Below are 26,183 nucleotides of genomic sequence, written 5' to 3' on the forward strand. Positions count from 1 at the left end.
GGTTGAAGCACTAAGGCCTTGATCACGGTGGAGTATCCAGATGTGGATATTGCCATCTGGCATTCCTGAATAGAGACTACAGAAAAAGTTCTTAACATCATCACTTTTTCAAAAGGTATCTATCTCAGTCTCATTTATCTCATTTAATTAATGTAATATGTACTGAGTATTGTGCATTTAAAATAGCACTTTATATTTACTGTGCAATCGGGCAATCTGCAATATAATTACGCACCTAACACTTTAAAACTTCAGCACTCTGCACTTTAATCAGCCCTTTGATACCTAATTTTAGCATTTAATATTACTGAAATTCGTATGGTCCCCTGACCCTTGGCCTGTATGTTTCATGATCCACTATACTTTTCATTGTTTTTGCTTTTCTTTTCCTTTTCTGTCCTATTGTGTTTTTAAGGACACGCTTTCTCTCTTGTAATTGCTCCTCCTGCCTACTGGCCATGGAAGCTAACTGTTCTACTTGTCGTTACTGTTGTTTTATTGATTTTATTATTTTATGTTGTTGACATTAACCTGCCGAAGGGACTAAAGATGAAAATTAGCCATTGGCTATAATCTTGCATATTTACATGTATATGTTCATTAATATGTATTGTCCCTGTTATAAATAAAATAAACTCAAACTCAAACTCAGTCCGAAGCCAGTGATGGTTAAAGAGGAGACAGCAAAGGTATTTAAGTTGAAATTAGTTTTTTCCTTTTTATAATTGGATTTAATATATACATTGTATAAGCTCTAAAAATAGCTTCAATTGATATATATTAGAACGTTATTTCAACTTTTATTTATTTTTTTTGGGGGGGGTTACCTCTTCTTTTTAAGTTATTAAGGAAAGAGAAAAAAAACTAATAACGTGCTTTTTCCAAACATGGATTGACTTTTACATTGTTTTGTGAAAAAGACCGAGCTGCTGCTGATGTTGAGAATCTTGGCTCACTAGGCTTTGAAGAGAATCCACCCTTTCACTAATGGAAACTTGATAGCCAATAAGAACATCCAACATAAACAAGCAGGCCGATCAGCCAATCACAATCAAGAGGAGGCGGGCACTTTGTTGTTGTGGTTGAAGGTTCACTTCCTCATTTGCAGGCGTGAAATCAATAAACTGCAGCAGAGACGATCGAGTAGGAAGAGAAGAGAAAGCTAAAGATTTGAAACCGATCTAACAAGGAATCTGCCTCTAAGTTTCTTTAAATTCCCTTTCAGACAAACTGCAGCATGAATAACTAGTTGACATACTTACCTGCTTTGAGTTGCTGCTGATGCTCACAAGACCGACATGTGATATCGATTAGTGGAACCACACGGACAACAGCGGCCCTGTTTCAGCTCCTGGATGGCCGCTAAACCCACATTTGAAGATGCACAGTAAGTTACTCGTTTTTAATAATGTTTGTCCTGTTACCAACAAGTTTCACTTTTGATTGTCTTTATTTTAAAACTGTCACAAGACGTTTTAGAGAGCAGCCTCTGGGTTGGATGAAGGGCGGATGCGTGTAACTCATCAGTTACACGCATGTAACGTTTGAATTGTTCACATACAGAGGTGTCAAAAGTATTCACATTCATTACTCAGGTAGAAGTATAGATACTAGAGTTTAAAAATACTCCTGTAGAAGTTGAAGTATCAACTCAAGTTTTTTTTACTCAAGTACAAGTATAAAAGTACTGGTTTCCAAAACTACTTAAAGTGTAAAAGTAAAAGTAATGTAAAGGGTGAAAAGCCATTAAGGACAAAATGTGTACTATTGAGCATTAAAATATGCTTCAGAGAGCAGAAAATATGACGACTAGTTGCCTATAAGTATTGTAATGGTGCAAAAAGTCAAACTTCAGAGGCATGTTCTCATTTATCCTAACCTTTATTGGAATGTACATCCAAGTTTAGTTGCAGGAATCTGAGGGCAACGGATGTAAGAACAAAACTGGACAAGAACATCTGAAACAACCACAACCAAATTCACTCTATCCGGATGGAGCAATTTAACTGGATAGTTTTTTTTAAAAGGCGAAATGAAAAAGAGTAACAAGGCTGTTTTTAAAATGTAAGGAGTAAAAAGTACAGATAATTGCGTGAAAATGTAAGGAGTAAAAGTAAAAAGTCATCTGAAAAATAATTACTCCAGTGAAGTATAGATAACCAAAATTTCTACTTAAGTAAGGTAACAAAGTATTTGTACTTCGTTACTTGACACCTCTGTTCACATATGATCTGGTAGTATGTATACTGTTAAAATTACACAGGTATTACCTGCACAAATAAAACAGACTGCACAAGTATTTAGTAATTTACACAACATTTTATCCAGCTCCGTGACAGATCCCTGAGAAGTCCCTGTGGATGAAGCCTTCAAGAGAATAAAATACGAGAAATTACACCAAGAGTTAGATTTCCATCCTGAGCTGACTCCTCCGTGCAAAACCAGGACCAAACATGGTGCACATCTATAACTGCCATCCTTTTGCCTCCCAGCAAATTGTACAGGTAAGTGAAGCCCATCTAAAACTGAGTCAGTGCAACGTTTCATATGAAAACAACAATAATGATAAAGTAATAATGTGTCTGTGGCCTTGACCGTTGTCTCTGGTTCAGGTGGAGCAGGAACCAGGACTGGTCTGCTGTGGAGGTGGGGCCCTGTTCGTGGTGGCAACTGGAGGATGCAAGGTCATCTTGACATATTTTTTTTTCTACAGATAGATGACCTTTAGGAACTGTTTTTTTGTTTATTAATTGCCAGCACAATATTCTAGCAATGGTAATTTTAACATCTTTTCTACCCGTCAGTAGTATGTCTTAATGACGGCATTGTAGCTGCAGCCTCAATATGACGATGGCCTTTTATACACTTTAACAGCTTCTATTTAGACTAAAATGAAACTTTTACATCTTACTGAAATTCTGTCACAATTGACCATTTAGGGACAGTCATTTATGTAAAGTTGACATAGATGTGCAGGAGCAGAAAGATGCGGTATGTTAGACCAACAAGCTGTAGGAATAAAAAAAAACATCTGTAAACTGCAGAGTTAATCAACTGAATGTTTAACATATTATGTTTTGTGTTGTGTTGATTGAATCAAAAGGTGGAGGTCTACAGTCTTGAAAAGGAGGGCTGCCCTCTTATCTGTCGCTTTGCCACCATGGGCACGGTGAGACGCATCCAGCACAGCAAAATAGGTACAGACAGCCTCTCCTTTAGTCTGCGAGGAAAAATTATATTTGTGCTCATATCTTCTTCAACAATGCATGCTCTTATTTGTGTCTCACATTGCATGTTAGCAAAGAAAGAGAAATAAAAAAGATAAAGGGTGAATTGAACAAAGAAAAAAAACATGTTTCCTCGTCTTTCCCCCCAGGAGACTACCTGGTAACCATCGAAGAAAAGAACAGCGCCACCTACCTGAGAGCCTACACCAACTGGCGTTATCAGGTACAGCAAACCCATAAGCCACTGCAATGAAACATTAAGAATAAACTTCACGCTCTTTTTAAAATAATTATTTTTTAAGGTTTTGTGATAAAATATTAAATCATGGAAGCTTTCCAACAAATATAGTACACGCTGTGCTCGTTCTCTCAGTTAAGATCTTCCCAGGCAAAGCCTTAAGGCTGAAATGTGTTACAAACTTTAGGTTGAACATGACGACACAGTCACGCCGTTACTGCACAGTCGCAGTGTGAAGATAAAATCTGACTAGATCTGAGTCAGGCTCGTAGCTCGTACCAGACGGACTGACCAGGGGAGCAGACTGGTTGGCATGGAGAGCTCCTTATGTCAGTGGCGGAGTAAAGAAAGCTGCCCATTATGAGCAACAGCAGACGTCATGTGAACAGTGTATTCATGAGGCGGAGGAGCTTGTTCAGCAGCAGACTGTCTGTCTGTCGTCCTCGTCCTGCTGAACTGAAAATCTGAGGAAGTCTTTTGTCCCGCGGGCCATGCAGCTCTGCAGTGCATCCTGTTGACTCTTCATACTAACGAAACAAGTTCTATGCACATGCATATTAACCTTGTGTCTTTAATCCAGTGTGGTATTAGTTATTAGTTAATGCCACTGTACCTGGCTTTTTCACCTGCATAGATCTCTTTTTGCTTATATTTGATGTTTGTTGTTTTTCCTTCACAACCTATTGGGTGCTTGAATTTCCGTTGAGATTGATAAGATATTATAAAGTTATGTTGGCATTTGAGTCAGAGAGTTAATGTTTTTTAAGCATTAACTCAAAACATTGATGCACTATAGGCGGCGCATAGAGGTGCTGTGTTAGAGGGGGCTTCAAAGCCATGAGGGAAAAAATATACCGTATTTTCTGGACTATAAGCCGCTACTTTTTTCATAGGTTTTGAACCGTGCGGCTTATACAAAGGTGCGGCTATTCTGTGGATTTTTCTTCCACCACTCGGGCGCTCTAACTGGAATTAGAATCAAAACTAAGACAAAATAAATGCAAAGAAGAATACGCTACTTCTTCTTTAGCAGATAGAAGTAGGTAGAAGCAGATTTCAAACAGATAAATAGATAAATAAATACCGGTTATTTTCTCTTGGTTCTGTCCCGTTTTAATCAGCAAAGTTGCTGCCGTGTTAAAAGACACTGTTAGGAAATATCTATTTAGGTACAAACATGTACATCATTTACAGTTCAAAATCCTTCTTTACATGTAGTAAATATCTAATCTAACAACATAAATATCTGCGGCTAAATATCTTTTTTTTTTTTTAAATAGAGCGGATGCGGCTTGTATGCAGGTGCGGCTTGTATGTCTTTTTTTAATTATTTTTTTAAAAATAGAGCGGATGCGGCTTATATACAGGTGCGGCTTATAGTCCAGAAAATACGGTATATATATATTTTTTTTTTCTCATTTTGAATCGTGTTGTTACATCTAAGGACAGATGGAGTAAAGATGGAGAGGCAGGAGAGAAAGCTATCTGGGGCACAAAAGAGAAAGAGGGGGAAGGAAAAAGATTTTGAAGAGATGAAAACAAGCTTTTCAAAGTGGTTGAACGACAGTGGGTAAATTGTATCAGTGTATCCACTGTTGTCAGGAACAAATAAGGATAAATAAGATTTATACAAATAAACACTGACGAAAAGGGAATACCCCTCAGAAAGTAGGTAGTTGCGCCCCTGTTTTTGAGTGATGAGACACTATTTCATAATTTTACTGAGCTGTCTTTTTTGCAGGAACAGTTTGCAAACTGGTCCTTAATGTTGGTGAGTGGTGATGTTCCAACGACAAAAGATCTCATAAAAATACTTTTTATAATCGCCTGACTAATGCCCATGTTACAAACTGTCATAAAAGCAGTTTAACTTATTAGAAGTTCAGGAGGCTCCGACCAAACCCATCTATTCTGAAACCAGCTTGATAGCGCGTTGAATCCATCCCATTCATGTTTCATGGACGCTTTCAGGCAGCTCTTGACAATGGTGATGTCACTGTAAATGATTACATTATTAGACAGCTGCACAAATATATTTACATCTCACTGGTACTTGAAAGAAGCCTCTCCAAAGCTGTCGGTATGATGCCAGGGGTGCTGTTTCCATTTGCGGTGTTGCTCTGTGTTCAGGCGGAGGAGAAAGCCCGCGTCGGGGTGCGTTTGCTGGGCCACCTGCTGCGCGGGGCATCGGTGTGGGGAGGAGTGCAGATGGAGATCATCGAGATCCCGCTCTCAGAGCGTCCTCTCGCTGTGGCGTGCTGCTCCATAACAGGAGACCTTCTGGTCGGCTGTGAAAACACGCTGGTTCTGTTCACTTTGAGGAGACAGAACGAGCAGAACTTGGTAAGAGTCCCAAAACTGCAAGGAAAACCTTTTTTATTTTTAGCATGTTTCAGGGAGAAAGAGCAGCTTTGCTACAAGATCAGATCTGTGGTGACGTGACACTATCAGTTAGATGTTAATATTAAATGTTTCCAAGTGAAAAAGAAAGAAAACTGCTTTGGTTCAAAAACAATTTGCACAATATTGTTCTTTTATGGCTTCACACGTACCACAATGTGACATCTTGTTGTTGTTAATTGTTGACTTCAGTCATTTTAAGTAGACATTTATAAACGCTGTGGTTTAACTTTTGCATCTTCTGAATAAAACAGCAGAACCAGAGTCAGCAGAACCTCCAGAGCTCATGGCCAAATGCTCAGCAGAGCTGCAGTCAGAGTCAAGGTAATGTCACAAAAGTAAAATAGACGTGGCAAAGTCTAATTAATAATAATCACAGTCCACAAGATAAGAAGCGAAATATAGACAAGGGAGATGTTCACACATCACCTTTTGTACTAAAACAGCCATCAGATGGAAAAAAAACTGAGTCCAGATGTTATTAAAAATATTAGTTCTGTAATGTGATCCGGTTATGTTTGTCATAACACGTTAAACATGCGGTCTGTATGCAGGGTTTGTGTTGTTAACATCTTGTTAGGAATCAAAGTGGCTTTGATGAAAGGACAAATGTCCACTTTGCTGCTGGTTGATGGTTTTTTGTCTCCACTCAACAGACTGTTTTTTATTAAATTTTAATTTTATTTATTTGTTTTTTACTAGCAGGTCAAACTTCAAGTTCAAATCAGCACTTGTCCGTTTTAGATTTTGAGCGCTCAGTCATCCTGCATCTTCCAAAAATGACTCCTAAACAGGTACTTTAATCTCTTGTTCAGCTCCTTTTTTCCCATTTTTTTTTTCTAATCCTGTTCCAGTTTCCCAGTAAATCTGTTTCATAACTGCTGTCTTGTGATTTAGTCGCTGTTCAGACGTTATAGTAATTTTTTTCATTCTCTTTATGACTGAATTATCTTCATAATCAGCAGTGATGAGTGGATAGAAATTGTATACTCTTCAATGCAGGGTAAATAAAAAACGTGCATTTGTGGTATTGTGGCATTGTGGCATTGTTTAATTTCTAATAGATAACAGTAATGTTTTGCCTCTTTTTATTAAATTTGTGTTTTGTAGACAGAATTTGGTATATTGTGAAAGAATAATAAGCTTTAAGTTATCAGCAAAATAATTCACATTAACAGGGATATTAAAGGTTCTCCACTTAAAGTCACACAGATGCAAAAAAGCACCAATATTTGGCATTTATTATACATGTAACAGCAGTGCATTCAAATACAGGTAGTTAACAGTTAATAAGTTAAACATTTTCTTAACTTAAGAAAGACGAACATTAAAATCCTCTCATGGTCTGTTAGTTCTGTTAACAAGAATATTAGTAATAATAATTACAAGGAACAAAAAACTGATTGGAACAATTCAAAATAGAAATCCTGCATGTCTAAAATATATTGGCTCCTCCTCTAACAAATAGCGAGAAAATAAGGATGGCAAAATCTCTCAGAACAGTTCACGGAGTCTCAGATTCCAGATGGCCTGTCCTGGCGTGTCGGGGTGTGATGGGAGACTCACGACTGATCATGTTCTAGTTTCGCTGAAACTGCAACTGCTTCAATCCTGTCACTGCTGAACCCTGTCCCAGGTGGCTCTGTGTGGAGAATATGTGGCGGTGCATGCTGAGCTGGAAGTTTTGGTACTGAAACTGGAGGCAACCTCCGAGCCTCAACCTGTGGAGGAGTCATCAGACGCAAGTAAAAGAGGTAAAAACACCCGATTGATACCAGTTGTTTTCCCTCCTTAATGCTCCATGACCCATTTACTCTGCAGTCATGGTGAGGAATACATTTACTGCTGCAGTTGTAGCGCAACTTGACTGTAGGCTGACCAAAAGATACAATTTAGGGGCAAAACTAGGAGGCATCATCGAACCTTAGATGAGATAAACATTTCTGAATATGAGAGACTGAATTACATTTCCCTGATAAGAGAAATGAAAAGAAGTGAGGGTGAACTCTGAAATAATCACTATTTCTGTAAGAGTAATATGGGACCATTAGGGCCCTTTTTTTTCAAGGGTTGACAATTTCCTGAGGTATTGATGACATGCAACATGGTGTGAAGTTTGTTGGGGATGAAGATAAAGAAGCTGGATAATTCTGCTCTGATTTAGGTCTGTGATGTCACAGTACCTTTAATTATTCACTGAATTACAGTTTTACAGACCAACGTGGTTCCAAAACCACTTTGTGTGTGCTGCAGCTTCACGTGTGCTTATTTAGTTTTTTTTTTTTTTGCTTGTCACACAAAAGACCCAACATGCTGTCTGTGTTTGTAAAGTATCATTTGCAGAAATGTTTGCATATTTGTGTGTGCAGCAGATTATCTACAAGATCCGATTGACTTTCTGCTCATCCCGAGACACCAAGAGCTGCTCGGTGATCTAGCTAAAGACTGTGACATCCCTGTCAGCATTGAAAAGACCGGGCTGGAGGAGAGAGGACAGTACACGCTCTCCTACGTCCTTTTCAGGTGCGTATTGCGGATTTTTCGAGCTTTATAGTGAGAATGTTTCTGACTATTCAAACTGTGTTGTCATCTTGTTTGCAGACGCTTTTCTCCAGAATTCTTCCAGGGTTGCTGCGTGGAGGAGATGCAGCTCCACTCGTTGCAGCTTTATCCACTGTTCACCAGTGAGTGCCACATATGAGACACAAACAGAATAATCAATATCGGCCTGACGTGAAGTACTCAAACCTCCCTGAATTAGAAACAATAAAATAACTAAGTGCTACATTGTCAATTTTACAGGTTAATTTCTAGTAAAATCATTGAATAACAGATATGTTTATATTTTTCTGTTGTATTTCAACAGCAACATGTTTCACTATTAGAAATTAAAAAACTAAAAGATATGCCTCCCGATTCAATTAAAGAAGCATCAAAGAGTTTTTTTAAGGTTAAAATACCTACTTTAATTTGATTTAAAGGGAATATTTGACTACTTTTAGGAAGCTTCATCTAGCTTTCGTGGGGACTGAGTAGTCGAGACTCAAGGAATGACAGATGGTGTAAAAGTGACTTCACCTCCATGCCTTTAGGGGGCGATCTGGGCCAATGCAGTCCAAGAGTACATTTTCATTGTCTAATTCTGATACGATATAAATTTGGTAAAGATCTTATTTGACAGTTTACATTCATAAATACAAATGTCTTGCGTCAGACCTTCGTGTGAAGGCGACAGACCTCAGGAACGCCTCCAGATAGCTGTCAAAATGGGCCATTCATGTCAGCAATAACAGAACACTTGCAACCATATTGAGATGGGAACTATGATTGAGGAAGGATACAAACACTTCAGGACAGAAGTGATTGGAGCCAATAAGATTTAGCTCCAGGGGATGGTAAAGCTAAGTATCAGATATAAATCTGATCTGGGACCACATGCTGACGTTGTCAGAAAACTGGACTTGACGACTGGGAAAAAAGTCAGATTGTAGTAACATCAAGGGAAAAATAAATACATTTATAGCTACATTTTTCCGGGTAGCGTGATCGTAGTCCAACGTCAGTGCGGCTTTCTCCCCAGGTAACCAGTCGGTGTCTTCGGGGGAACCAGCCTGCGTGTTCTGCTTCTTCTCTCTGCCCAGCGCCGGCTACCTGTACAGTCTGAAGGGCGGGGTGGAGCTGCTCTCGGCCTACCAGTACCCCGAGAAAGTCCTGCAGGCGGTGCTCACTGATCACCTGCTACATGTCATAACAAAGTACGTCTGTGGCTGTGAAGTGATTGTCTCTGCTTTGCTCAATGTAAATCCAAGTCTGAGGAAATTCCTGACCTCAGATACATTTCTATCCGGGATAGAGGATATTCATTTAATCCATTTGTACTCTCCTATGTACAAAACCCCCCAGAATTTTTTTTATTTATTTTCCATACTGTGGAGATGTCTGAAGGGTTATATGTTAAAAAATAAAACAAAAACAAATGCTTTCACGGTGTCCCTGGCAGGAGCGCGGTGCAGTGTTTCACAGTGCGTTGTGCAGCAGTAGCAGCCAGGGTGGAAGACCCTTACATCGACACCACCATGAAGGTAGGACTCAGTCTTTTCCTAGTAATTCCTCAATGAGGAAAGTTGGTCTGAAGCCTCTACTCCCTCTTTCTTGATGCCACATCCTGACTGAATCTTCCCGTCTCCCATCACTGCCACAGACCGGAGAATTAAATCCAGCTGCGCGCGTATCTTGAGCTCTTTTGTAAGAACAAGTGTTTAACATGTATATGTGTGTTTGAAAGGCATGTCCACCTTGCACTCTGGACGTGTGTGCACTCAGAATGCAGTTATTTATCGGTCTGCGGTCAGTGTGTGTCTACGGCCGCCATGTGATCCTGCTCTCGACAGCTGACACAGAGGCACCGGAGGAGCCTGAACGCCCCACACAGCGCCGGGGCCTGTAAGTCACACACAATCAGTACACAGAACATGCACAGCAGCCTTTCATGTTTATTAAAGCTGTCATCAGGTGTTGTCAGCGAGTACCTGGTTGTGGGAAACAGAATCCTCATTAACATTTACAAACCTTTTTTTGCTGTATATATGTGTGTGTTGTTATTTTAGCGATTTGAAAGAACACAACGTGCTGACTGGTATTTTCCTAGCGGTGGGAATCGATCCCGCAACCTCGCCAGCACTGGAGAGCCTTCTGTCACGCCCCTTCCTGTAAGAAAAAGCCAACCCCACCAGTGTTCGTTGTCACTTTTAGGTCGAGCTGCGGCGCAAAAGCCCCCTAAAATACCCACCTCAGCAGATGTTAGTAACCAAATCATGTCATCAGCTCTTATTTTGAAGAGAAATATTGCCAGTTGGAGCTTTGTTTCTGATGAACTTTTATAAAAAAAGGATTCTTCTTCATTTTCAAATGAAGCAGTTTGTTTTTTTTTTTTAGATTTTTTCAGTAAAATCAGTTTGGTTTCTTGGTCTTTGACAGTAAGCACATGTAAGCTAAACAGTCCTCAACTTACCTTCATGGGCTTTGTTAGACTGATCAGAGTCATGTTATAATTTGTTTAAGATTATGTTGAGAATCGTTGTTTATACATCAGATTTTTTAACCTATTAATCTGAAGTGGGGGCTAAACCAGTTAGTCTAAAAGCTGTTTTATTAAGACGAGACGATTACCTGTGATTCCTACAGGGAAGCTGCACAAATGAAGAACAGCTTCCAGTAGTGCTAAGAACTATGAAAAGTCCAACTTAAGTATCAGTGGAGAAAATTAACGAAGTAGTTAAAGTTAGGTTTTAATCTTGGTGTTACTCCGTCTCACTTCAGGCCCTCCAGGAGGAGTGAAGTATATAATCGTCTGTAAGAACAATAACAGCATTAATATAAGGTACAGTGTAACAACAGTATATGAAGAATGGCAAGCTGTATTAAAGCTATATCTTACTGTAAATTTGAATATTTACAAAGTAAAATCTTGTTGTTATAATCTTGGTTTAAATTATATTTAACTTAACTCTTCATGTGAGTGTTTTTATTTTGTTTTGCGTTAAATGAAAAACACCAGGGCATCCCTGTGGCGTTTGAACTTCATCATCAAGCTCCTTTTTGTGAGGAAATCTTTTAGTGCAGAATCCTTTTTATTTAAGTTTAATTTTTTTGTCTGTCTACAAGGGAAGAGACCCAAAGACAACCTGAAGAGACTCTGCTGAGTAAACTGATAATCTTTGTGTGGCGTTGCAGCTTGGTCCAAAAGAGACAACTGTCCCCGTTTTAGAGCCTAAACCTAGTTCCCCGTAACCCACCTAACTCTCCTCACTGTGTGCGCCCTCCTCACACACTAATCACGTGTGGATTCAAGTAAAGAGATCTGTTGTTTATTCCATCAGCTAACTTTATAACCTGACATGGAATAGGCATATTTACATCTTCAGTGTTTCCACATGTGTTTTACTGACATGTTGAAACATCAGAACATCTTCATTGGTGGATGTTGCTGTGAACGCAAACACTTCACCACACACGTAAACTCTAATGTTTTTGGTTTTATACAAGGATTACAGGGGCACCAGGAGCTCTGGTTGCCAGTTTCCCCCGTTAACCTGTTCACTAACAGCTCACTAACTGTTTATTTGGTCATCTCAAAAACTAGTTCTGCAGCTGATGTTTTACATAGTGGGATAGATACTTGCATAGGTAACATAGATGGATGTCTTTGATTTTTGCAGGTTAGTTTCCATTCCTGCAACCACTCCTACTATCGTTATCTTCTGTCAGAAAAAAAACAGACATCTCTGCAAACCCTTTATAAATGGAGCCAGACACTTCCGATTTCTGGGAGGTTATTGTCCACGACTTCATGAAAAACTAACAGATTGAAAACTTTAGGATGAGCTGCACAGTTTTTTGATGAGTTATGTCGGATAGAAATGCAAAGAATGCTGAAAAGATTTTGGCACCAGACAGTGCACAGAGTTTTGAAATACAGAGGTTACTGGCGGGGCGACAGATGCACAAGACTTTACAGATGTCCACGGAAAAGTCACTTTTGTGAAACTCAGACAACAGATTGTCCATTCCTGTAACGCTAGGCTACATGCACTTCGTAGAAATGCCGCACGTTTCAGGTTGAACGCTGATGCTCTCTTGAAAAATGAACCTGGTCAGTGCAGAAAACTGTAAGGTTGTTTCATTTACGAGGCGTTCAATGACAGACGAGGACGTTCATGTTGAGGGAATGGCTGGATGTGGATTAGAAAATACTTCATCACAATCTTTTTCTTTAGGGGGCTTATTGGGTCTTTGGCAGCTGTGTGATGGGACTTTAGCATCATGCTCAAGAGACTCACATCCTTTAAAAGTGAATGTGACTCATGTGGCATTGTGTGACCTGTAGAGGTAGTAAAAAAAAAAATCTTTACATGACAGCTTTGCGTAACAATTTCCTTTTTAAATCATTGGGGGGGAAAAAAAACAACTAATTTAAGTATAAGCCGTTTTTGGGATATATGAGAGTTTTCTGTGACTAGAATAGACCCTTTTTCCATTTTGCACAGTTACTAACGGAAATGGAAACGCACTTTGTGTTTCAGTGGGAGCATAACAGGGATGCTGATGCTGGAGTGGTCTTGATAACTGTATTCTAATTCCTTCTGATTTAGTTGTTACATCTGATGGAAACCAGATGTAGAGAGTCTTTTGAGATGCAATCGCTGCTGCCTGTTACGTCACGCTCAGTGTGTGTGTGTGTGTGTGTGTGTGTGTGTGTGTGTGTGTGTGTGTGTGTGTGTGTGTGTGTGTGTGTGTGTGTGTGTGTGTGTGTGTGTGTGTGTGTGTGAGATCATTGTTCAGCCTTGTTTCTGAGAAAGTCATTTAGAAATTATGAATCAAAACCAAAATATTGCAAATTTTTTAAACCCTGTTTTTAATTTAGAATACCAAAAATACAAGGTACTTTTAGAAAAAAATATCACATTTACTAGATGCAGACTTAGAAATGTACTTTTTTTTTGCTTTTGTTTTTGTTGTTTTTTTTTTATGAGGGTGAGACTCAGGAAGCTCTGCATTAAAATATTGACATGGGTTCTGGAAAAACCTCTGAAATACATAGTCAGATAACAGTTAGTTAGTTGTTGCAAACACAAGTGCACGCTGAGAACATCTAAGATGGAAATTAGTCACCGGGCTGTGAAAGCCAGTCCTGCTGGCTCACAGATCCATATTTGAAGTTTTAAAATAATCGAGCTTAAAAGGAGAGGGACCAGCAGTTGTTTATGGGCCCATTCTTTAAAAAAAACAAGCATCCATCGAGATGTGGGAGATAAATTCCTGCACATCGTTTATGAAGCATATGTACATGTAGAATGTCTGCTGCCATCCACATGATGAGCTTGTTCAGAGAATATATTTCTTATTTCAGCAGTGCAGTGTTAAACTATGTTCTGCCTGTTCTGCATGAACTATTAAGTACAATGAAAGAGATTTAATAATTCAACAGAGTAGCTGAATATGTGTAGAGATATTTAAATAAAACCTACAGCAGTCTCCTCAGTTCCCCAACACTTAGAGATATGTACTGCTAAAAGACGATGTAAGGTGATATAGTGGTGAAAGCGACCCAGCAGCAGACTATTTAAAAAAATGTTCCTGCATTGAAATGAGGCATTTATTTAAAAGTGAAAAAAGCTGGTTCAAAATCTTGAGTTTTTGCTGTATTTTCAATTAAATACAGGGTTCAATAATTTGTTATTGACATAATATTATTACATATTTGTGTTTTTTATAGAGCCTTCTGAGTTTTCTGGAAAGAAATTTGAAAAACGGGAAAAAAAAGTAGTGTTTTGTGTGAAATCACTGTTATGATCTTCTTTTGGATGTGTGACCTCAGGAGCAGGAAGTGGACGATCTCCTCTCCCAAAGAAACCAGTGCAGCTGGGCATGGATGGAACCTTTACGTCATCAACAGCGTTTCTCCCTTCACTCTCTACAAGGAGATGGTACCGCTGAACGCACACGCACTGACATAATGCTTGTAAAACTCTACTTGTTACACTTTTACAAGGAAAAGCATTTTAGCTCCCCGGAGTTAGGTGGTATTCTGCATTAATTTTCCATAAACTGTGATCCGATCTTCATCTAAGTCACAACAACAGACAAACGCAATGTATTTAAGATGAAAATGCATAAACTATATTCATTTTCCATCGGTTTTTGAACGCACCTATTGGACATTCACAATGCTGAAGGACAAAAGAAAGTGAACCCATCAGTTCACTGTTTAACAAATTGTCTGTGGGTGTAGGTGCCATCCAGCCAAGATGACTCCAAAGGCAAATATCTCTGTTCATGAGTCTGCCACACGTTAATCATTAAACAGGGAGGATGTCCGTTGCAGAACATTAGGGGAGAGATGCTACTCCAAGGAAAAAAAACACAAAACAAGAACAATGCTGTGCACCCAAAGTTTGCAGAGGAAGAATATGCTGTTCTATAAAGTAAAAAGGTACAGCTTAACAACATAAAACAGATGAATCCCTTTAGTGACGTATGGTGGAGGGAGCATCATGATTTGGGCTTCCTTTGCAGCCGCATGGCCTGGACCACTCGCCATCATCAAGGAAGTGTTCACAAGCTGAGCTTAGAAGACGTTGCAGCAGGACAACGACCCCAAATGTCCGTGTGAAGCCATCACAGAACAGAACAACACAGGAAAAAATACAAAAAATATCCTCTAGCACTGGCATGGCAGCACCTGTGTCCAGTTAAAAGCAGCAGCAGCAGCTCTAAACCCGCAGAAATCCTGTGCAATGACCTCAAGAGCCAATCAGAACGAGGTTCCTACAAATGTCAATTCTGTATGGAGGAATAGTCAAAAATGACTCCTGAAAGATCTGCTCCAGGTCTAAAGTGTTTTCTTGATGTCATTGCACCAAATACTGACTTCAGTGTTTACCATAACCTGGGTGGGTGCATTCAACAGGGACAAATCTTTTATTCATTTCACTTAGTATTTGCCTTTTGTTGTGACTTTGATGAAGGTCATATCACATTTTCTGTTTTAATTAATTCAGAAATTCAATTGATTTCCAAAGGTTCACATACTTGTTTACTCTTAAGTACATTCAGAAACACCTGATCAGAATTCAGGTCTCTTGGAGAGTATGTTCACAAGCGTTGGGGTTTTACTCACGTGCGTATGTTTTTCTCATGTCCCTGTGTCAGGTTGAGTACAGTGAGCGCTTCGCACAGTTGCACCCCCAAGCCCACAGCCTTCGACACCTCCTCAGTGAAGCTCACCTCCTCATCCGCGCCTCCTTGCTGCAAACGGCAGTGCAGCAACAGAGCGTCGACGTCGACCCTGCAGCGCTGGCTGATGAAAACCAAACAGCGCAGATGGAAAGACAGGAGATAGAGGAGGCGTTCAGAAAGAACTGTGCTCAACTGGGTGACTGTTTTAGCAGGTAACACTCCAACACACCTGCAGGGTTGTTAATGACATGCATTTAAAATACCCAGAGATACCTTTATGTCCAAATCCATTTGCTTTATGGAGGCCTTGAATTCTGTCATTTTGACCTGGATCTTAAATATGAAGTCCGACTGGTGAGCAGATTGGCAGCCTTTTTTTTTTTTTAACAAAAGATGATTTGACACATTTTGACATATTGCATTCAGGGGAAGTCCGAAGGACTGCCACCTGGCACTGCCGTACTACAGGATGTCCGGCTTGTCAGTCACCGAGGTCATGTCCAGGAACCGCCCACTTCCAGACAGCCCTCACTCCTACGGCCCTGGCTTCCTGTTTTACCTCAAGCATTACCTGTTAGAGGAAACAGAGCACACCCTTAGCCAGGTAAAGGTTTACTCTGCACTACTGCTATCTTTAAGTCAAATGTAAATGGATATATGAAGGATTAAAAAAAAAAGAATAAATTATTATAAAATGACTATTGAAACAAAATGTACCTTCAGGAAGCAGCTGATGACATCATCCACATTTTCAGCCAATCTGAGCCCTCCCTGCTCGTCAGCGTGTGTGCCAGTCCGTGTATGATAAAAGTCAGCCCTACCAGAACTCTGCAGATCCTGCAGCGTCTCGAAGAATCAGCCGGGGTCTCAGTTCCTCTCACAATCACCATGGCAATCATGATGCTGCATCAGGGCGACATACCGCAGTTCACGGAGCTGATGGAGCGACACGCTGAGGTTAGGGGGTGGTTTGTGTTTCTTTGGGAGGGTAGCAGCTCTGGGTGCTGTACAGTACATATTTTTACAAAGAATATGAAAAGTACCCGAACATTTGTTGTTTTTTTTTCTCCAATGACAACTGTATATTTGTGAATGCTTTGCTTCCATCTAATTTTGCTGTTCGTTGTGTTTGTAAAACAAGTGAGGGGAAAAAAAGGAAATGCCTCTCAGTTTCCTTTTCATGTTGCTGAGCTGAGGTAGATATGGTGCAAGCATAATCTAAACATTTAAGTTTTCCAAATCCAACTTGACAGTCTTATAAAATAGGAAACAAGCAGTTGAAGTCCAATCCTAATGATAACTTTAAAATTATTCTTTTGTTTGTTACTTTATAATAAGTTAAAATAAACACATATTTTTTGATGTCATCAAGAAAGTAAATCATTTTTTCCCCTTTTGCGTGTCCACGCTCAGATGCTGATGGTGTACGGGTTCATCGAGGAGCCGAGGCTGCTGGTGCTTCATGGTGGAGCACGCGACCAGCACACACTGGTCCATCCCACAGCGCTGGCTCAGCAGCTGGCTCACTCGCAGCCCGGGCTGCTGGTGGCTGGCATGGTGGCGTTACACGAGAACAGCAAGGTTCAGCTGGAACAGGCCGATCACATCTTCAAAGTGTGTGCCACTGGAACCTTAAAATGCATTGTTTATTATTATTGTTTCTTTTTGTCTCAATGTGAGAATGAGATTAATAGTTGTAAATGCAGTTTTATGTGTGTGTAGGAGCTGGGCTGTGAGACCAGCTTACAGGTGGATTTCTGGGAGGCGACGCTCATAGCCTCCTCGCAGGATGCCGTCATTCAGGAGCTGCTGTTCCGCCTGGCGTCGGTTTACATCGATCGACTGACAAACTCCGCCGGTGACAAAACACCGAAACGCAAGTCGCTGAAGAGCGCAGACGATCTGGTACTCCCACTGTGAAGTCTTTTTTTAGTTTGATTTCTTTCTGCTAACTTTTTAAGTTTGAGTGGTTTCTGTCTGGTATTTCTGTCAGGAAAATAGTTTAACTTTTTTCACACCAGAAGCATTTCGTTTCGTTTTTGTGGTTAATTTGGACGTTCAGAATTTTTTTTTAACCCACATTAAGTCGCTGCAGGCTTTTACATCAGCAAAGCAATTTCCCTGGCGATTTTGCAGTTTTTTTTTGTTTTATTTTTAAAAGACATCTTTTTTTTCTCAAAGTTTCCCTTCCTTCAGAAACACATCTGACCAGTTTGATCACAGCGACTCTCGTGTCCAATCGGATGAATTATGTAATGAATTGTGAGCCATTAGTCAATCAGATCAGTCAGGGCTCTGAAATGAAGGAGTAATTTCAGAGAGGCGACTCACTCTGAGACCTTGCTAACAGACCTAACAGACAAACACTGATCTTGAAGAACATCTTCAAGTGATCGTGGTAAACAGTGAGATCCTGAACTCAACTGCTTCTCTCTTCTTGAAAATGGGATATATCTGGGTATTTAGTTTTTTCTTCTTTTTTTCTTTTTTTTTTTGCTTTTGTCTGTAAAAGCAGCAGAAGATCACAATTATTTGATGTTAACTCCAACCTTTTTGCTGCATGACATTTTGTGTCGCACCTGATGTGAACAGGCAAACGTGTTGTTATTTTCCACCCTTCACTTCATCTTTAGTTCACAATGACCTTTAGAGTTCAGGGATCGGTCATTAAGTCACTATCACTATTGTGCGTTTCAGATCAATTCAAGCTCTCATTACGGCGCTCTGTACCCGTGGCTCACTGTTCTCAACCCGGTTCACTTTACCAGCTCCCAACACCAGGAAGCTCTACACAAACTCCAGGTATTCACTTCTGTTTCTAGATGTTTCAGTAAACATGGGAAACCAGCTGCCTTGAAAAAACCTCCAAGCTGTTGTCTGGTGGGAAGAATTACTAAGAATGTCATAAGATGTTATCGCTGGACCAGGTGTACTTATTTGATCATTTGTTAGGCTGATTCTCCCATTTACAACATGTAAATACTGATTACATTCAGCTGTGTAAAAACATGCATCTGTATTTAAAAAAAGATATTTTATGTCTCAGGACTTTGTTAATAAAAAAATGGTCCTTGCCATGTCTCAAAGGTGAATACGACAACAACAAGAAAAAACAACATCTTAAACTTTAATGATCTCAGCACATTTGCCAAAAGCCCAACAGTTTATTTGCACAAACACCAAGGGTGCGTCCGAAATGCCATACTAAAAAGTATATACTAAAAAGTATACTTACATTTGGCACACTTTTGAGTAAATATCAGTGGTCTGCATTAATTCGGACGTACTATCAAAGATCCTCTATACACAAGATAGCGCATTGCCGTTACTGGCAATGGTATGGAATGGTATACACTGCCGGTCTCCTAAGTGGGCGTGGCCGCCCCTCTCCCCACATCATTTTGGAACATACAACACTAGATACAGTACAACTTTCTTCCAAAAATACTTAAATAATAAAAATAACAGTATTATTAAGCAAAGAAGCAAGTTTTATTTTAGTTTTAAACTTCATTTTATCCGATGGGAAAAAGATGAGAGCCAAATCTCGCGAGAGTGTGTTGCTCAGATAGAGACAGGTCTCAAACAAAGTTAATTTTCTCCTAATCTGTCGGTCTGAAAATTGCCATTTTGGTGTCAGAATGTTCAGAAGGCTTGTGGCTTTTAAAAAATGGGTCCCATATTTACTTAGGTTACTATGGGGCGAAGGAATTGGTAATAATCTGTGCTCACGTTCACTTTTCCCATAGGACTCAATAGATTCAGAACCTACTTCCGGTCTCCTAAAGGGGCGTGGCAGTCACGTGACACAGATACAGGAACTCGAACCTTAGTGGGCTGTCTCGTTTATAGAACGTCTCTGGTACTATTAAGAGCGCACACAGCACTTCCTGCCGTAGGGAGGGGGGGGGGGGGGTGTTACCATAGTAACCTGTCACAGCAGCGGTAGCAGCTCTCCGCTCTTTCCCGTTTATTCTGGCCCAAACAAGATTACATTATATAATATTATTAAATAAATACAAATATTACAATATTAATATTCTTAAAATTATACTTATGACATATACGTATCACTTAGCAACCAAACGCCGCTGCATTGCATTGTGGGAAGTTTCTGCTCGGCTAGTGTCCATCAATCCACACTAAAGAATTTCTCCGGAATGAGTATGGATAGAGCATACTATTGAGTACGTTCTAATGTTTCGGACGCACTAAAAAATCTCGCACATTCATTTTGCATACTCATTAGGGTGGAAGTATGCAATTTCGGACGCAGCGCAAGTGTCAGGGACGCAGGCGGAGGTAGTTACTGGTTCACCCATGAACTCTGCCAACCTAAGTATTCTTGAGGGAAATGGCAGGTCAGCAACAAAATAAATAAAAAAAAAAAAAATAATAAAGCTTCGAATCACAAAAACAACGTCTCATTTGCTCTGACATGCACTGTGGGCTGTAAGGTCTTAGACAGGTGTGTGCCTTTCCTAATCAAATCCAATCAGTTCAATTAAATGCATCTGGACTCCAATGAAGGCGCAGAACCATCTCAAGGAGGAAAAAACACCACAAGTATAAATGATGGGCTCCTCTGTGTTTTGTATTTGGCGAGCTGAAATGGACAGATGAACCAGTAAACGGCTCCACGGCTCCCGGCCAGAAAGAAAATGGTTCTGCCTTCCTGCTCAGAAATGTCCCAGTGACAGAAGCATTCAAAAGGAGAACTCACCAATATTGCCATCACTGGATTGATGTTTAATGTATTTCCTGAATTTTCAGTGAACCTTGAGTTTTTTTTGTTTTTTTTTGTTTTTCATTAAATCTCATGCTGGAGAAAAATAAAAAAAAAAACAGCCCAGTCAAGGTCCGGAACTCAAGCTGACTAAAGCTCTGCAACAACACCTCATCAGAGATATGTATAAACGAAAACATGCAAATCTCAATGAGCTGCAGGAACTTTGTAACCAATAGTGGACCGAAACTCCTCCACAGCAATGTGAGACTGATAGTTTTTGCTGAAAGTTGTTGAATCATGGCTTGTTCTTAATTAATCGTTCTTTTTTTGTAGCCATTTTGAATGACAGAAATGTTTTTCTTCATTGTTTATTCATCTTAGGCGTCATATAAGTTACAAATCTGTCCCCTTGAGGTTAAAAACCTTTTGTCATCAGCAATTAGACAACACACACACAAATGTACATGCAGAGGTTTGTAAACAGCAAAAAACTAATTTCTATCAAAGTAAAACGCAAAGTAAAAAGCTTTGTCAAAGATATTTTGCTTAAAATTAGACGATTTTGACTAGATTTATGGAATCATTCAAATAGATATAATCAGGATTATTTTCAACCAAATGTCAGATCTAAATTAGTCAGGAACGCTTTATAATTTAACATTATGCAGCTGAAATAATAATTTGAATAACCAAATTTTCAAGGATGAAGAACCCTTAGGTGAAAAATGATAAAACTAGGAAATGCTTAGTGAATAAAAATATCATAACTTTTAAAGTTTTTTTTAATTTGTTCTTGCTCAGTGATTGTTTTCTGCGCGTGTGTGTGTGTGTGTGTAGTCTCTGCTGTGTGGTCCTTCTTTCTCCGTCGGCTCCGTCGTGCCTTTGATGGAACGCCTGTCAGACGAACCCTTGTGGGGTTTCAGCCTGCACCTCCTCTGCGCCACCAGAAAGGGGCAGTATGACCGAAGTATCGAGCAGCTGTTGGACAGATGTCCCCAGGCCATCATCGCCTACGCCAACCACCAGTTACAGGACAAGTATATGGTCTGTAATGACCACCAGTCAAATATATCACTATTGTCCTTTTATCAATGTTTTTTCAAGTCCATTTTTATTATATCTGTTTCCTGTCTTATACTGGCATGTCTACTATTTCAAGGCACTCTGGTGGCAGAAACTTCTTCCTGAGCTCTGCAACCGGACGAGAGTAGCCGCAGAAAACAGCATCCTGCTGGGTGCTCTCAAAGGTACATGCTACTCATGGAGAAGCTGCTTTTTAATTCATGTTTATGCTGTAGTTTGGCAGAATGGTGGCTCATATTAGGATGATTCATGCCTGAGCTGCTGATGTATCTCCCGAGAGTGGATGAGCAGGTTTGACAACAGTTTTGGTGTTAAATCAGGTTCTTTTGAAACACTGAAAGCTTTAAAGTGATGTATTTGGGAATTTAGTAGCCTGGAGGTGGGTTGTCAGTTATTTTAGTATTTTTCTTTCTAATTTGTAAAATTCAGTATGGTATTTAAACTTGCAATCCTTTTTTTACTGTGTAGTAGAACGATGATTTTTAAACATTCGCTTTTGGTAACATATAGTTTAAAAAAAAATGAAGGGTTGATATCTTTGCTTTCTAACTACTAGAGTATTGGACTCTAACTCAAACTAAAGAGCAAGTACGCTCATCAACTCATCCTTAACCGTCATCTTCGGGTGGATGATGTCACCAACAGATGCTTCTGCTGCTGTCATTTCAGCCTGTATTTACTGTTTCAGTCAGTAAAGGCAAACTGTCTGCAGAATGTCTTCTGTTTTAGGACATAAAAACTTAAGTATATACAGTTTATAGTATTGCACTTGTATCAGTCCCAATAAAAAAATGTTCGGAATCGAATTGGGATTCCAAAGTATTCTCAAATGCCGTGTCAGCTGTTTATTATCACGTGTGTTTTGGCGTATCAACCCTGGTTTATGTGCCAACAGAAACTCTGGTCGTGGTTGCCATGGAGACGAGCCCAGCAGAGTTCTTGGAGCTCATCCCTGACGATGGCACTGCGTCGTACTTTCTGCCTCACCTGTTGACGTGCAGCCAGAGACACTTGCTGGCCTGAGAAATGCACGAACACACACTACTGGCAGCTAAAATACTGGACATATTCTGGAAAGTTTTGCACATTTATCTTTGAACTGTGTTATTGGAGTGCTGCGGTGTTCAGTATTTTGCTAGTCGGGGGCTTCTCTAAGCTTGAGGAAGATTCAGACAATCCTGTGTTTTAGGTGTTATTTAATAAATCAAATCTAACATCTTTGAGTTAATGTAAAAACGAGTTTAACTCCTGCTGTCGGGGATGCAGGAGAACATTTCTGCATCTTGTTCACCGCTGCTTACTATCCTCTTCAATGTACAGTACAACTAATGTGACAATTAGTTTTTAATTTATTTCTTTTAAGATCTTGATCCTTTTTGAGTTTAGTTTGTTTCTGCTGGGAATTTCCCAGCTTTGAAGTCAGCTGATTAGATCAAGAAAAACCTGCTTTGTTTGTGTGGTCATGATTGAAAGTTATATGAAAGTGTTTTGGTTTTGTTCTCACACCCGTATCACAGAAGCGTTTCCTCATTTGTCACTTGACTAACAAGTGTTTTGGAATTTAGCCAAGTGCTTAGCAGATATGCATAAATGTTTTATTGAAAACGAACTGCTAAAAGATACTTTAGTTTTGTTGCTTCCAAACACTGTCTTGCATTTTGTTGCACCCACTGTTGTTTTCTTAATTAAAGTGATCATCTCCACATAAAACCCTGTTTGTCTGGTGTGTCGCAGCTTATTTCATGCTTAGGTTTGGGGTCAGAGTAGCTAATGAGGCAGATAGAGGACATACGCTGCTGCTTCAACTGCTTTGGGTGATTGAAGACCATTTCAAAATTAAGTATGTGCTTTGATAAGTTACCAGAGAAGTGAGGTGTGGGTTAAAGTAAACATTTTTCCACTCTGACTTTGTCCTCCATTAACAAACACATGATAAGATAACAGATCAGTGCAGTGTGGGATTTGTTATCAGAGCTGCTGCTGGAGTCTGCAGACTTCAGTAGTTTTTGTCAATTCTATTAGTATTTCTTCAACAGAATAAGTGAGGGAAAAATATCAAACCTCCGGTATAAAGAGCACCCTCTGAACATTGATTCAGTGGGAAGTCGTTCTCATGACTGTGCAAGGTGAACAGGTACAAGGTGTCTCGTGAGGTTTTCTCTTCTGCCTTGACAGATAGTTGGAACGTTTCTTTGTCATGTAATCACATATGAATGCAGACCGAGACATGCTTGCCAATAGTTGCACCCGATGGCCAAATTATTGGATTCACTTAACCTTCATTTGAGTAGCGCCAATAAACAAGTTATTCCAAGGCTGTTTTACACAGAACATGGGTCCAATATAGTCCAAACACAGCTCATCGCTAACACATATCCTCTTCCCTATAGCTAGTAAAAGTCTGAATTTATATTTAATAATTATTGTTTCCTAAGATGTCCCTTAAGCAGATCTACACATATGTAAATTAAATTTAAACTGCTATTTAGTGGAGTTTTAATTCAAATGTTATTAATTGCACCCATTTGACTTGTTAAGATATACGTTTTATTTGTAAGAATACTATGCTTTTAAGATTAAACATATTAGACTTCATATGATAAGTAAATTATAATATATCTATATGAAAATTATTGTGATTAAATTTGATAAGGCATTTCACTGATTTTTTAATCTTTTATAAATTTAAAAACAGCGACTTCTCTGTTAAAGCATTTCTTTGTGTAGTCGTAGTGATAACTAGCTTCAATACTCTGATATAAAACAACCTTGCCTTTGTTGAAACTTCTTTTTGAAAATGCATCATTCGGTGGGCCATTGAGATTTGCAGATATGACATCACAGAGCTAAATCAGTCACATCCAACGTCACATCTTTATCTTTACTTTACAATTGCTTTAATTAGAAGTGGATAGCAAAAAAAGCTTTAATGCCAATTTTAAAAGAGCTGAATGGAGTGGAGTTGGATGAGACTCCACCTCTAAACCGGCTGCTCTGACCAAAGCTGTAAAGATGTGTTTGATAGATAACCTAAGTTATAGACTTCACCATTAAATCTATCCTTGTATAAAATAAATAAAAAGTTAATGGTATTTTGTAGCTTAACAAAATACACAGTCACTTTTTTTTTTTTAAACTTCTACCACTGAACAAAACAGCAGCTTTTTATCTGTTTTCTCAACCAATAGCAACTTCCAAGTTATCCACAAAACCAATCACAGGCCAAGTCAAAACTGTGGGCCAACTAGAGCTGCAGACTCTGATAGGCCTCAGCTTGAGTTAATGATAGCTCAGCTGGTCAGATGTTTGGAGGGGCTTTCTTCACCTGAATGAAACCTGGAGGCTCAGCTGTTGGGCCGGAAACTGGAAAGTGAAGAGGAAACTTCTTTGGAGGGGAAACAATCAGGAGGGACAAGACAACTTCTGTCCAACGGCAGAAAAAGAAGTTGGACAAAATAAAAGAGCAGAGAAGATAGTTCAGAAGGAGAGTGGGGAAATAGAGTCAGTGAAGTTGGGGAGAAGTAGGAATTAGAGGAAAGTCAGTTCTTTCTAGTCATATTTTGGAGAATGAAGCTGCGTGGGAAGAAGAAATTGTTGCAGACCATCACAGAAAACATTGAGATGGTTCTGTTTTCCTCAGAGGAGTGCTGTGTGACGGTAACAACCTCAGAGAATACAGAAGACAGCTACTACCAGGTTTGTCTTCATTTGCCTTCATCCCTTTTGTTAAATTCAAATGTCATTTGTTTGAAGTTGGTTCTGAAACATGTCTGCATGTCAAGTTTCTGACTCGTGAATGAGTACTATTGATCAGATGCTGCTGATTACACTTCAGACCATCCATGTAATCATCATGTGATGAGCACACGGACAGTGTTTACACATTTAGATGCAATATCCTTTTGTAAAACCACATTTAGAAGTCAAATGAAAGGCTCCATTTTGCTGAAGATCACAAATAGGTGTAACATTTTGTGCTTTTCCTCGGACTTTGAGTGAAATGGAATGTTAGATTGTGCCATCGTTGAGATTAATTCAACAATTGTAACAAGAAATTGGTGGTTTTTTTTGGGGGTTTTTTTATTTAAAAAAAAAAAAGCTTTTGTAAATGTCAGAACCCTGCAAAAATACAAGCAGTGAACCTCATGGTCACGAGTAAGAATATAGGAGGAAAAAGTTAGGTTGCACAAATATCTTTTCTACTTTAAGGAGTCTTGTGTAATATGAGTTTTGCATAAAAGTATTACACACCAATTTGTAGAGGGCAAACTTACATTTTATTTTTTTTATTTAACCTTTTTATTTAACCAGGAATGTCCGATTTGATATTTAAAAACCTCCTTTTCAAGGGAGTCCGGGCCAAGAGGCAGCAAAAAGTTACATTAGAACTTTACATAAAAGTAAAATTACATATAAATTACATGAAACAGTTACAGGTTAAGGAGTCTCGCATACTCAGTTGGCATTTAAAGTCAGTCAAAGAGATAAGTTCCCATAGTTTCAAGTCCTTTTGCAACAGGTTCCATGCAGAAGGGGCAGAAAAGACAAAATCCCTTCTTCCCAGCTCAATGCGGGCAAATGGAACAGTGAGCAACAGATTATTACTTGAACGCAAATAATAAGAATCAACACTTCTCTGTACGATCAAGTTACAAATGTAAGAGGGCGGTAATCCAAGCATGGCGTTGTAAATAAAAGTGATGGACAAATAAGGCCATTCCACTCGAGAGTACAGTTTACAAAGATTGGTCAAGGCCCTACAGTTTTT

At 39.4% G+C, this 26,183-nt stretch overlaps 1 protein-coding gene across 4 annotated transcripts; it reads left to right on the forward strand.

Annotated features, from left to right (window-relative positions):
- Positions 1–1,116: 1,116 nt before the first annotated feature.
- Positions 1,117–23,114, forward strand: hps3 (HPS3 biogenesis of lysosomal organelles complex 2 subunit 1). 4 transcript variants are annotated; one of them, XM_061738610.1, is made up of 25 exons: positions 1,117–1,387; positions 2,329–2,504; positions 2,613–2,684; positions 3,104–3,197; positions 3,377–3,450; positions 5,596–5,808; positions 6,120–6,189; positions 6,568–6,659; positions 7,502–7,619; positions 8,235–8,388; positions 8,467–8,549; positions 9,446–9,620; positions 9,866–9,947; positions 10,151–10,308; positions 10,473–10,574; positions 14,243–14,351; positions 15,577–15,815; positions 16,030–16,207; positions 16,327–16,560; positions 17,017–17,217; positions 17,326–17,508; positions 18,301–18,405; positions 21,170–21,376; positions 21,492–21,579; positions 22,311–23,114. In XM_061738610.1, the coding sequence occupies exons 2-25, from the start codon at positions 2,454–2,456 to the stop codon at positions 22,436–22,438; spliced, it is 3,210 nt and encodes a 1,069-aa protein (XP_061594594.1). In that variant the 5' UTR covers positions 1,117–1,387; positions 2,329–2,453; the 3' UTR covers positions 22,439–23,114. The 4 variants fall into 4 exon arrangements, with proteins under 4 accessions (XP_061594594.1, XP_061594596.1, XP_061594595.1 ...); XM_061738612.1 differs by having other exon boundaries at positions 8,238–8,388; XM_061738611.1 differs by having other exon boundaries at positions 6,571–6,659.
- Positions 23,115–26,183: the final 3,069 nt, after the last annotated feature.

Source organism: Cololabis saira, chromosome 13 (genome assembly GCF_033807715.1).
Source record: "Cololabis saira isolate AMF1-May2022 chromosome 13, fColSai1.1, whole genome shotgun sequence".
Taxonomy (NCBI): Eukaryota; Metazoa; Chordata; class Actinopteri; order Beloniformes; family Belonidae; genus Cololabis; species Cololabis saira.

What these genes read in the sequence shown, in the direction of transcription:
- hps3 (XM_061738610.1), top strand. Translation starts at nt 2,454, where the DNA reads ATGGTGCACATCTATAACTGCCATCCTTTTGCCTCCCAGCAAATTGTA. An exon ending in GAGCTGCAGTCAGAGTCAAG is followed by an intron (nt 6,190 to 6,567) that starts GTAATGTCACAA and finishes GTTTTTTACTAG; the next exon opens with CAGGTCAAACTTCAAGTTCA. An exon ending in CCTGCTGGGTGCTCTCAAAG is followed by an intron (nt 21,580 to 22,310) that starts GTACATGCTACT and finishes ATGTGCCAACAG; the next exon opens with AAACTCTGGTCGTGGTTGCC.